This window comes from Takifugu flavidus, chromosome 3 (assembly GCF_003711565.1).
Source record: "Takifugu flavidus isolate HTHZ2018 chromosome 3, ASM371156v2, whole genome shotgun sequence".
Lineage (NCBI taxonomy): Eukaryota > Metazoa > Chordata > Actinopteri > Tetraodontiformes > Tetraodontidae > Takifugu > Takifugu flavidus.
Window position 1 is genome coordinate 15,816,937 of NC_079522.1, and position 13,305 is coordinate 15,830,241.

General features: G+C 44.5%; 1 protein-coding gene across 1 annotated transcript; it reads left to right on the forward strand.

Annotated features, from left to right (window-relative positions):
• The first annotated feature begins 3,486 nt into the window (after positions 1–3,486).
• On the forward strand, positions 3,487–12,265 carry LOC130522306 (male-specific lethal 3 homolog). The gene is given in 16 exon segments (XM_057026486.1): positions 3,487–3,701; positions 4,746–5,174; positions 6,109–6,191; positions 6,374–6,469; positions 6,673–6,764; positions 6,850–6,947; positions 7,121–7,249; positions 7,469–7,626; positions 7,835–7,993; positions 8,083–8,318; positions 8,427–8,516; positions 8,744–8,853; positions 9,087–9,186; positions 9,267–9,305; positions 9,308–9,350; positions 11,238–12,265. Coding segments are annotated over 15 exon segments (1,809 nt in total). The 5' UTR covers positions 3,487–3,701; positions 4,746–4,898; the 3' UTR covers positions 11,338–12,265.
• Positions 12,266–13,305: the final 1,040 nt, after the last annotated feature.

The window sequence follows — 13,305 nt, forward strand, 5'->3', positions numbered from 1 at the left end:
CACTCGGGTGAAGAGAGGAGCAGAGCCATCAACTGATCACTACCTGGTGGTGAGTTGGATCAGGTGGGGGGGCACCGCGCGGACCTGGCAGACCCAAACACTTAGTGAGGGTCTGTTGGGAACACTTGGTGGAGGAACCCGTCAGGCTGGTCTTCAACTCCCACCTCCGACAGAGCTTTGATCGTGTTCCGAGGGCGGTAGGGGACATTGAGTCGGAATGGGCCATGTTCCGCTCCGCCATTGTCGAGGCGGCTGTCGTGAGCTGTGGCTGCAAGGCCGCTGGTGCTGGTCGTGGCGGTAATACCCATACCCGATGGTGGACACCAGAGGTGAGGGGAGCCGTCAGGCTGAAGAAAGAGGCCTACAGGTCATGGCTGGTCGGTGGGTCTCCGGAAGCAGCTGACCGGTACAGGTTGGCTAAGCGGGTTGCGGCCGCAACAGTCGCGGAGGCAAAAACTTGGGCATGGGAGGAGTTCGGTGAGGCTATGGAAGAAGACTTTCGGTCTGCTACGAGAAGATTCTGGCAAACTGTCCGGCGCCTTAGGGGCGGCAGGCAGCAACTTGCCCAGACCGTGTTAGGTGTGCGTGGGGAGCTGCTGACGTCCCCTGGGGCAATTATCCGGTGGTGGAAGGAATACTTCCAGGAGCTGCTCAATCCTACCAACATGTATCCTCAAGGTGGAACAGAGTCGGATGACCAGGAGGTGGACCATCAAATTTCCGGAGTGGAAGTTGCCGAGGTAGTGAAACAGCTGCCTGGTGGCGGCGCTCCGGGAGCGGATGAGATCCGCCCGGGGTATCTTAAGGCTCTGGATGTTGTAGGGCTGTCCTGGTTGACACGCCTCTGCAACATTGCGTGGACATCGGGGACAGTGCCCTTGGACTGGCAGACCGGGGTGGTGGTCCCTATTTTTAAGAGTGGGTACTAGTGGGTGTGTTCCAACTATAGGGGGATCACACTCCTCAGCCTCCCTGGGAAAGTCTATGCCAGGGTGCTGGAAAAGAGGATTAGACTGATAGTCGAACCTCTGATCGAGGAGGAACAATGCGGGTTTCGCCCCGGTCGTGGAACCACGGATCACCTCTTTACCCTTGCTGGGGTGCTTGAGGGGAGTTGGGAGTTTGCCCAACCAGTCCACATGTGCTTTGGGGATTTGGAAAAGGCTTATGACCGGGTCCCCAGGACTATTTTGTGGGGGGTGCTCTGGGAGTATGGGGTGGAAGGTCCCTTGATAAGGGCCGTCCAGTCCCTGTACCAAAGGAACAGGAGCTTGGTCCGGATAGCCGGTTGTAAGCCGGACTCTTTCCCAGTGAGGGTTGGACTCTGCCACGGCTGCCCTTCGTCACCGGTTCTGTTCATAATTTTTATGGACAGAATTCCTAGGCGTAGCTGGGGAGTGGAGGGCGTCGAGTTCGGTGGGCGGAAGATCTCGTCGCTGCTTTTTGTGGATGACGTGGTTCTTCTGGCGCCATCGAACAGGGACCTCCAAGAAATGCTGGGACTGTTCGCGACCGAGTGTGAAGCGGCAGGGATGCGGATCAGCACCTCCAAGTCAGAGTCCATGGTCCTCGCTTGGAAAAAGGTAGAGTGCCTTCTCCAGGTTGGGGAGGAGGTCCTGCCCCAGGTGGAGGAGTTTAAGTATCTCGGGATCTTGTTCACGAGTGAGGGTAGGATGGAACGGGAGATCGACAGGCGGATCGCAGCGGCATCAGCAGTGATGCAGGCGCTCAATCGATCCATCGTGGTGAAGAAGGAGCTGAGCCAGAAGGCAAGGCTCTCGATTTACCGGTCGATCTACGTCCCAATCCTCACCTATGGTCACCAACGTTGGGTGATGACCGAAAGAACGAGATCGCGGATACAAGCGGCTGAAATGAGTTTCCTCCACAGGGTGGCCGGGCTCAACCTTAGAGATAGGGTGAGAAGCTTGGACATCCGGGAGGAGCTCGGGGTAGAACCACTGCTTCTCCACATCGAGAGGAGTCAGTTGGGGTGGCTCGGGCATCTGGCTAGGATGCCTTCCGGACGCCTCCCTTCAGAGGTGTTCCGGACATGTCCCACCGGGAGGCGGCCTCGTGGCCGGCCCAGGACTAGGTGGAGAGATTACATCTCTCACCTGGCTTGGGAGTGGCTGGGGGTCCGCCTGGAGGAGCTGATGGAAGTGGCCGGGGAGATGGCTGTCTGGGCATCCCTCCTGGAGCTGCTGCCCCCGCGACCCGGATCCAGATAAGCGGGAGAAAACGGAACGGATCTACAAACGGACACAGATGCGTTTGAGTGAGTGCCCTATTAGAATTGTGCTAAAAATGAATCATACTTCAGTTCAACTTTGTCGTAAGTCAATGAAAGCAATAGTACTTAAGATGGTTTACATAAAAAGGGTGTCAGTAAATTATCGTTAATAACTGCGGGCCGATGTGTGTATATAACAGTGGCGGGCCGTGCATTTCACACCTGGGCCTTCAGTCGTGCTCCGTCTGAATTAATCCAAGCCTCAATAACCATTTCATGGCTATAAAACTTCCACTGCGGGTACAGCTGCGACACACATAAAAAAAGCATCAAAAACACCTGATGAAACTGCAATATCATTGTGGCAAGCTCGGGTTTTAGGTTGCGGAAGAACTCGGACACAGACTCCTGCCAGCTTATGCAGCAGTTCAACTGCAGAAAAGGGTCACTTTATTAAACACGAAAGTGGAGACAAATGAACGAAGGGAGGTCTTCAATCACACACATAACCTGTCTTATGGTGTGCAAGTGCAAACAGTAATTAAAACAGTAATTAAAAACATCAACAACCAGAACTAAATAAATAGAACACTAACATTGAAAGTTGCAAAAGATAACATTTACAACGAACAAAAACCGGGTTAACACCAACCTGAACCCACAGACACACTGCCACAAAGCATGCTGGGAAATCCCCACACTGACCCTCCCCAACACGCTAAATTATTTAGGGATATAGCAACATTTTAGTATAATGATCAGGATTTTTGATTTTACTCACCAAAAATCCTGATTATTTGTACACAAAATCCATCCTCCTTTCTTTCCTCAAGAAGATTTCAATGACTCTGTTGTGCAGATTATCCGTGCGTTTCAGTTCCATCAAGATTATATACTATATAATAATTTGACAGGACAAATTCATCTCGGGTTGAATCCAGATTTTTAAAATGCGTATACTGACCCCTGGTGTACAGTTTGTGAGTTACACACTTGAAGTGTCAATCAAAGACCAGTTTAAATGTTGGTAATTCAGCTACTTCTGATATATATGAAGTAGGTTAAAGTATAGTCGCACGGATAACAGAAGATTTTGATTCAACAACTCTTAAAACTTTAAGTGATGGCGAAGAAATAAACTTTATAAATATTGTTTGCTTAACGTGGAGTGGCACTGAAAGGAATTACGAGGGTCAGTGGATGCAGCATTTGTGGCGCAACACTTTCGGAGATTTAAGAGAGCGCCATTTCTGCAGCCGTGGAGCGGAAGAGCCGCACACCAAGGAAGCGTTTGGAGAGGAAATGGTTAAAGCGTTCCAGGGTCCGACTCCGCTTAGTTCCCCTTTCACCCACACGTCGCCATGAACAAATGAATTCGCGGGGAATTAAATATCAATTTCACAAAGGAGAACGAGTCCTGTGCTTTGAACCAGACCCCACCAAGGCTAAAGTCTTGTATGACGCTAAGGTAATGTTCTGGACAACTACTAATCTAGGTTTTTGTTATGTCAATTGGACTGTTTTACACTGGTGATCGAGGTTTTCTATTATGTGTGGGGTGGGGGGTCTCTGAATCGTCCGCAAATGCCGCTTAGTTTACAGTCTCCCTAAAATGTGATATTAACAGATAAAAATGTAGCACAAAATCGGTCGTTTGGGTGGTTTCCGGGTACGTTTGATTTTCACATCCTCGGATTATGCTCGTGCAACGTCGGACAAAAACATCAGTGTTATTTTGTAGTTTGGGGGCATTTGTTTCTAATGATACCGACAGTTATGTTTTTCAGTAAAAGCATTTCCACTGTAGACAATATATCCCTCTGAACAAGCTTCGAATGTATGCTTGGCGAGATGCTAATTTGGCCGTTGCTTGGGTCGCTATCACACAAAACAACCCTTACGGTGAAACTAAAACAAACGCACCAACAGTTTTATCACCGCGACTCCTCCAGGATTCACGTTTCTTACGCATCTTTTGGTGTTACTGCTCATATAATAATTGGCTAATTCACTGCAATTTCGTGGGCGTGAAGAAGACTGTACCAATTTCGCAGAAGAGCCAAGTAGAGTTTCTCTTTTCTTTTCTTTTTGAGGTAAACGTGCACTCTTGTTTGTTAGCAGCTACCAAGCTAGTTGGCTAGCTATGCTACCCGAATAATTAATCAAACACTGACGAATTAATGAAACATTTGTGGGTTACAGTTTTGTCAAAAGAGTTGTATATTATCACATATAATAATGTAGTATACTAGAGCATTGGCCTGTGGGAATATGCGTTTAAAGCAGCGGTAAAGATTCATGTGCATGTAGGCTAATTCTATATGTTGTCATGGGCCAGAAGTATTTGGACAATGATACGGTTTTTATATTATTGCCACGATACCTCCGCAGTTTTTTTTTTCTAAATGTCTTAATCTAAGGTGCAGAATGTCAGCATTATTTTAAGACGTCCTTCAAATATGGCGCTGTTCTGAACGTGCAGGCATTTTATGCAGAGTACCTCAATTTTCAGGCTTTCAAAAGTGATTCGGACCGGTGACCTGCTGATCCAAGGCCAAGTGTGATCCACTCCTTCCCCCCGGACTAATGAAATAGTTTCAGAATCTGGAGTGCCTTTGTAGCATTAAATTGGCATTTTTGGAGCTGTGCGACTGGAATTATCGACATGAAGTCCAAAGAGATATCAATGCCAGTGAAGGAGGCCATCATTGCACTGAAAAAGGAAAATAAATCTCTCAGAGAAATAGCTAAAACTTTAGGAGTGGCCAAGTCCACAATTTGGTACATTCTTAAAAAGAAAGAATGCACCGGTGAACTTGGCAACGTCAAAAGGCCCGGAAGACCACGGAAAACACCTAAAGTGGATGATGGCAAGATCCTTTCCTTGGTGAAGAAAAACGGCCTCACGAAATCGAGACAATTCAGGAAGACTCTTGAGGAGGTAGGCGCACCAATGTCAAAGTCTACAATCAAGAAATGCCTTGATGAATGTAAAGTTGGGTCCAGAATATTTGGACAATGACACAATTCTAATCAAATTCCTTTTTCACCAATCCAGCTTTGAAGGGCAGACTGGCACTAATCTCAGCCGTGTCCCAAGAAAGAAAAGGCATTAGCTCTTCAGGTGTTATTCTTGGGTTTCATCTATTACAAGATACCATGATAAATGTCACTGCAGAGAATTTAAACACAATATCCAAACACCTGGTTCAAGAACGTGGATATGAACTGATACAATTCTGCAAAAGCAATGCTGGACTGTTTGAAAGAGAAATGGGATCTTCTTCAGCGGCCTCATCAGTCACCTCTTCTGAAAGATGAACTACCTCTGAAAGCTCTACAAGCAAGCCAGAGCCGAACTGTCTGCGATGGAGAACTGGCCAAATGTCTCCTGGGAGGAAACTGGATTTGGTGATGTCCATGCACACCAGAACTGTTTTTTAAATATTAGTAAATATATTTTTAAAAATGATACTGTAGTTGTATGTACAAATAATAGGTTGTCCAATTACTTTTGAGTCACTGTTGGGGAGGTACTCTGCAAAAAATAACTCGGTGGCACATCTCAACGGTTTTCCTTGGTACCACTGTGGTTGCGTGCACATGCAGGAACGTAGAAAACTGTCATTGTTGCTGACTTGCCTGTAGGTCCACAGACAAATGGACTGGCCTGCAGTAAAACGTGAGAAGCTACTACAAACCCATATGTATTCGTTGATGTGTATTGGAGAGATTTCATCGAGGGGTCTGTGGTGGTGAAGTAAAAACTGTGTCATTGTCCAAATGCTTCTGGACCTATTTAACTAAGATCTAAATAGTGACCTACGGTTCTGCAGCCATACCGGCTTCACCAACATTTTGTGTTCATGTTACAGGTCATTGATGTCTTAATAGGTACAGATGAACATGGAAGACGAGCTCCAAAGTACCTGATTCACTTCAATGGTTGGAACAGGAGGTATTATGAGTTGCTTTTTCCTCCTCCCTTCTTAGCCCTATCATGCTCATTGTGGTTTTCACTGTAGTCATATCCATCCACTATTGATTAGCCTGTAAAAACTATAAGACATAACTATGAAGTCTTGCAGGTTTGTGTTGATTTGAGTCTTGTTATTTGTAAATTTGTGTGTTTTTGGGTAGCTGGGATCGTTGGGCTGCAGAAGATCATGTCCTAAGGGACACTGAGGAAAACCGTAAATTGCAACATAAACTGGCTCGCAAAGCTCTAGGTCGCATGTAAGTTCATCTTACGTTCATCCATTCGCTCGCTCATAAATGGAAATCTTCACTGAGTGTATTCTCTATTCACCTCAGTTCATATTTAGCCTCGGGGCTGGTTATTGTTCCCCTGGATATACGCATTTGGAATTTTGTTTTATTTATTGTTATGTTGGATACGGTCAAAATTGGATGGTTTGTGTTTTCTTTGTTTACGACAGGAAGAGAAAGGCATGGGCAAGACGTCGTCGTCAGTCTGGAACTAAACCTTCTCTGAAGACTGTCCCCAAAGAGGACGACAGCGATGACGCTTGTAAGAAATGTCTCTGTTGAATTTTGCTCAGTTTGTTACTGCAGTAAAACTAACCCCCTGCTCATCCTTTTTTCTCTGGGCAAAGGTTTGATTTCGTCCTCAGAAAGCAGCGGCGGCGACGAGTCTGACCCTGAATCTTCCAACAGTGGGGATAGCGCCTTTTCTGAGGACATCAACAAGATGGTGAGGCCGATCGTGATAGTTTAAATTTTACTTAAATACATGTATAGTTGTCATTTTATTATGGTTGTAAGGATTTAGACGGTTATATCTTACAAATGGACTAACTTGACATGCCTTAGTTTGTCTACATCCTGTAGAGTTTCACCTAAAGCCTTAAATGATGCTTATTTCAGAGGGTTGAGCCAGACGCAAACGTAAAGAGGGAAAGTGAGGACAAGGTTGTCCATGTTGACATTAACATCCCAGATATCCTCAAGAAGAAACTCGAGGACGACTGCTTCTATATCAACAAAAGGAAGAAGGTACAAACCAAACATGCTAACACGACATTTGTATGTATGTGTCTGCCTGGAAAATTTCAGGTCATTCCATGGTTTCCCAGATGTTCTTTTGGACAAAAAACTAGTCCTTTCTAGTGTTGAGCTATGTTTTTAGTTAATTATGTGTGTTCAATTGTCTGATTCATTAAAGATATGAATCTTTATTATATTTATACTAATCACAATTTTTTCCCCGCCCAGCTGGTGATGGTTCCATGTCAGACCAATGTGGTGCACATCCTAGAGTCCTATGTCAAGCACTTTGCCATCAACAAGGCGTTCATGGCCAATGAGAGGTACCGGCGTCAGCAGAACACCACACAGAGCAGCAGCCCACAACCAATCCCTCCAGAGAAGAGGTGTGTCTTCACACACAGAGTAGTGGAAAAGCTTGAGAAGTGAAGAGATCTATTTTTCCATTGTAGATCGTCCATCAAAGATGGAAAGTTGTGGTTATAGCAGCATAGTGAATATTATTTGCCAACATCATTTAAACACTGATATTCAGTATTGCATTAGGTTTACTGATACACTATGTTGAATAAACATTATGTCCTTTTTTTCAAGTGAGGACTTGTGCAAGGAGATGGTAGATGGCCTGAGGATCACGTTTGATTTCACGTTACCCATGATCCTGCTCTATCCTTGCGAGCAAGCTCAGTTCAAAAAAGTCAGCTCCTCCAGGCTTTTCTTGACCATCAATGATGGCTCGCCCAGCTCTAGCAAGTACGTCTTACCTGTTTTTATCCCTTTTACGTGCTGTTTGGCCACTGCTCTCATATTCTTCTCCTGTGCTGTTAATTGGTGATTTGCAGTGTCCAACGGGAGCGCACTCCCAGCCCCCTGGGACACAACCCACCCACCCCCCAATCCACAGACAGCCAACCAGCCCTTAGTGACATCTCAGCCACCACACCCACTGCCCCAACACCTACCCCTAAGCGTCGGCGCCACCCTGACATGGACTGTATTTCTTACCAATCTCAATCATTGAGACGCTCCACCAGAAACACATCTGGGGGTGATCGACCAGCTGAAGGAAGCAGTGGAGGTAATCTATTTTCAACCCACTAAAAATTATCAAAACATGTTTGTATCCATTTGTGTGATTTCTTATATATGATGATGTACAACCGTTATGTTCAATATTTGTCATTAGGTGGAGGCAGCACAACAGCGTCCCCTCAACTCAAACGGCGCGTTGTTGACGCCTCAACACAACCAAAGTTTTTCCTCAACCTTGAAAAAAGTCAGTACCGCTAGATGCTTTGACGAGAGAACCTCTTGAGTGAATGAATGAATGAATTGAACATTATCACAGAAATATTTCACCCCCTCCCTTTTGTTGCTGTAGTACACATCTCTGTCCAGCAGAAGGGGATAAAATGCCTAATTTCTCTTTTGTCCCAAATTAAGAAAAACTGTTTACACCTTGTATAAATCTGCTTTTCTCTTCTGTTGGTGTTCTTTAACCAGAGACACCTGTACATAGCGGCTCATCCTCCCCGTTGCCCTTAACACCAAGCAAAGAGCGATGTGGACCTTTCTATGGCCTGGAGAGTCGGAGAAACAATGAGTTAAACGAGGTGATGAATCAGTGATTGCACTTAGGACCCTTGGGGAAAAGATTCATACACAAATTGAAGTGGTAACCCTATTGCAGACATTTACTGCTTACTCTACAGACCATCTATGCAAAATAAATGATAGGTCAGGTATTATAAGATAAAAAATGTAAGATTAAAAAAATTTTTTTGGGGTTTTCAGACTGGTCAAAGGCTGTAACTAATCAAAGTGGAAATTTTCCTACACTTTTTAGGTACTGAGTTGGAAGCTAATGCCTGACAACTACCCTCTAAAAGACCAGCTTCCTCCACCCTCCTACCTGTATGGAGCTCAGCACCTCTTGCGGCTTTTTGGTTGGTATCTCAATGTATTTTGCTGTCTCCTTTTGTTGCAGCTATTTCAACTCTTGCTTACGGTAGTGCTTTTATTTCAGTCAAGCTTCCGGAGATCCTGGGGAAGATGCAAATTCCTGAAGGAATCTCCGAGCCCTTGTCAAGCATTTGGAATTGTTTCTCAGGTAAATGACAATTGGCACAAAAGACTGTTTATTTGCTCTTATTAGGTTTGCTCTCACCTTTCTCCTCAAATGATTAAACTACTATTTAGCTAAGTAGCTTTCTGCCTATTCATTGTGTGAACAAGTCAAAAGCACAAAGCAATCAAATGCATCTTGGTAATAACATACAGTTTATTAGCCTAGATAAAAAAAATAGACTTGGTAATAACTACTAAATTAGAGGTCTTAGAAGTTGAAAACAGTCTGTTAATGTGTCTTATGCACACATCAATGATTTGAAGTGCTTGACAGTTCGTGCATAGTTTAAGAATCAAAGACTCAAAGATTAAAAGATGTTGTTTCAACAATGGAACAGAATCCAATTAAAGCAGAAGCATCTCAAGATGCCTAAACAAAGAAGAAAAGAAACATGAAAACATGGAGAATGAAAAGATACAGTGAGAGAGTATGTGTTGGAGGGAGGGAGATGAGTGGGCATTACACAAGCGCGGGAGTCTAATCTTTAAATCCTCCCTCGCGATCTTCAGTTCAGCCGGTCCCAAACCTGAGAGGATTTAGGTCCTCATTTTCTAATCAAAGGCACGCAGTACCCCTCGCTGCCACTAAGCAGCGCTATGAAGCAGCGCCTGAAGATGGCAGAGACACAAGCCTTTTAGTGGCAGGCGGAACATGCTCTCACTCTGGAAACACAAGCAGAAATTAATAAAATTCAGCTCAGTCACTGGAGAACATCTGTAAAATGTGGTAGCACAGCAATTTGTGTTTGTGTCGGCTCTTGTGTTGTCATCAGTTAGGTTCTTGACCATATGTCCTTTACATGGGGATTCGGACTGGACTGTCTTACGGGAAACCCTCCGTGGCTTTTGCTGTGCAACCCACTTCACAGCAGATTGTCCTGTGCGGGGGGAAAAAAAAGATTTGCCACCGAGTCTGAAATGCATTGCATTCTGGGATTTGGCTACAGCTGATCTCTCACTCTCCCTTTCTCCACAAGAATGATTATGCTTAAGCATGCGCGTGCCTGCACATGCGTACACACACGTTATGATGGTTTCCAGTATGTATGGCTAAAGCGGCTTGCCTTATTACAGGTCATAAAAGATTAGCACTACTATTAATTTGTTACATCAAAATTACCCAAAGCATTTTTAATGAATATGCCCTGAAAAATGGTCATAAACTTTAATTACTTTAACAGTTGTTCATATGCATTGAACTACATTAAATATGCCAAAATGTTCCGAATCTTGATCAGTTTTAGTCTCCTGTATGTTCCATTTTTCTCATTTGGAGGTGCTGTTTGCCAGAAGTTGCAAGGTGCTCTTACATTCTCTGATGAGGATAATTTGTTTGCACTGAGATTAGGAAGGCCGGTGGAGCTAAGATGAGATGGCAAGATTTAGAGGATTTGGCCGAGTAGCGGATACTAAGAAGATTCCAGATTAGTTTTCCCCGCTACTGATTAGATGGGGGGATGGGTGGGGGTGGATTTTGCTCTCTCTTTCCCTCTTTGACTGTAGGTCAGGCATTCTCATGTTCTCATGTTCTCTGTGGCAGCGATTGGTTCTCCGGTGGTGGTATAGAGGCGGATGAGGGGGCTTTGTCTTTGTGGTATACGCTCTGTAGAGAGGTCATGGGTCTGGGATTTATGCAGAGTGATACTGAGACATCCAGGAAAACTGGAACCTAATGTGAACTGGGTGAAGACCATCTGAGATGTTTTGGTTTCTTTGAGTCATTGCTGTTTGGAATGAGACAAACGGTTTATCATGGACAGATAATGTGAAAAGAAATGAGTGCTTGGTGATATTGATATGGGAAAAAAAATCTCACCAGCTTTTCTCTCTTGGACTCCCCGTCCCCCTTCCCGCTCTCGTCTTCTCTCAGGTTTATGGCCGAGTTCCATGAAGATTTTTTCCCCGAGTCAGCGTATGTGTCGGCATCAGAGGCCCACTACAGCATGAAACAGCCAAGGCCAGTTTATTAAAGGAGACGTGGCCATCGGTTCTCTTTTCTTCTTAGCCTGTGTGCAGGCAGAACTGCTTTCTCTGAAGTTCTGCTTCTTGACCTCAATCTTTCTTCCTCAGGAACGTTTCTGCCGTTGTCTTGTGGGCCAATTTACCAATAACCAGACCTCATCCACACTCTTTAAACTCTGTTACGGTAGACTATTTTGCATGCCAGTCTCACAAATACTTGACATACCGCTCCGAGCAAGGCACGTTTGCTATGTGCTGGCGCCCACTGATGTTTCTCTGGCCAGATATTTTCACCTTGTCGACTGGAAAGTTCTCTGATCTGAGAGGTTGGCCAGAACAAACCCAGTGTGAGTTGCTCATCTGTAAAAGCAGGCATTATCCTCTGGCATCTTCATCGCAGTAGTAGCTAGTTTAAACTCTCAAAATAGAAAAGAACCTGTCATGAAGGACTCTGTTGCCTTGGAGAAATCCTCGCCAAGATTCAGTAACTTTGAGAAACCTGGACATTTCCTTGGATTTTTCCATAATCTTTTTTCATATACACCACTGTATTAATGTGTTCTTGCTCTAATTTTCTTCCTGCCGTTCACAAAATGTTAATGTCAAGTATAAAACAAAGAGAAATCTTTTGGTCAGTTACTGTAGCATTGTGAAGATGTAAATAGAAAAACTCAGTTTAAGAATATTTATTTTTTCATCACATCACTTTATCAATATCGTACATTTATTGAATTAGTCGTACTAACTCAACAGTCCTGTCCACTCTAGTTTCAGCTGCTTCCTGCACAAGCCCATCTGTTGATGCAGGATCATTTGCATCGCTCTTGTCTTGTGTGGATAAATGTTTATGTTTGTGGTGTATGCATTTTGCGAGCATTCGGTTCTGTTTTCAATATTTCCTTTGTAGAATCTAAAATAAAAACCTCCTGAAATGTGTCAGTTTGCTCTCATTACACACTATAACATCACCATGAAACTGTTGGGTCAAACAGAAGTGATTGCCCACCTTGATCTTTCACATCTTTACACTAAACTAAAAACAATTGCACACAGAAAACAGTAGCAGTCCATATTTGTGGAAACATCTCTGGTGATTTATCATAGATGTTTTTAGACAGAAACAAAGGCTGGACAAGTGGTGGAGGATGTGAAAAGCTGATCCAAGCGGCACAACACCCCTGAAGAATGATCGAGTCTCCTTGTACATATCCATCAAAGACAGACACATTGTTGGCAAGAAGATTTAAATATGTTGCTCTAATGAGGCTCTTTAGACCAGATCACCCCAAACAGCCCTTTGTTGTGTGTGGTGTTCCTGGTGTTCCTTTATTGCCCTGGCTTCAGGATAGTATCTCCATCACAGGACCGTGTCTGTGACTGTGCTTTAGAATCCACACCTGTATGCTTTGTTATTTCTATAATACAGATATTTGCATATTCAGGATATTGCCCAGTTTTCTTGGAGAGGTGCCTGGCAGGAAAGTTACCTCACTTCCTGCTTGGATGCACACATCAAAAAAGTGTTTCCTTCTTAATGCGATGACATGAAATTTGAACTCGATGAGGACCTCGGAAGACTGCAGCATCATTTCACTGATGCTATCAGGTAGCCAATGCTCATGCTTCAAAAAGTGTAGTAGATAAATAGATCACTAACTATGGAGATGATCTGAATAGGTCGGGTAAGAGTTGGCAGTGGGTATGATCTCTGCATGTGTTTTTTTTTTTGTAGCTCAATTGTAAATCATTCATCCGGACACCAGTCTGCACACTGCTCCTCCTGCATGTGAGGCTTATCTGGAACCAGCTGGTGTGAAGAGTGACTTCAGGGATGCCGCTTTTCCGATCTGAACCATAGGCTGTTTTCCCAGTGGTCCTCCGAGGGAAGCTGACCAGCCCCAGCCTCTGTATTAGGAACCTAATGGCTTTTAGCGGTGAGCTGTAATCACGTTTGGAATGGGTCATATTTCTCACAA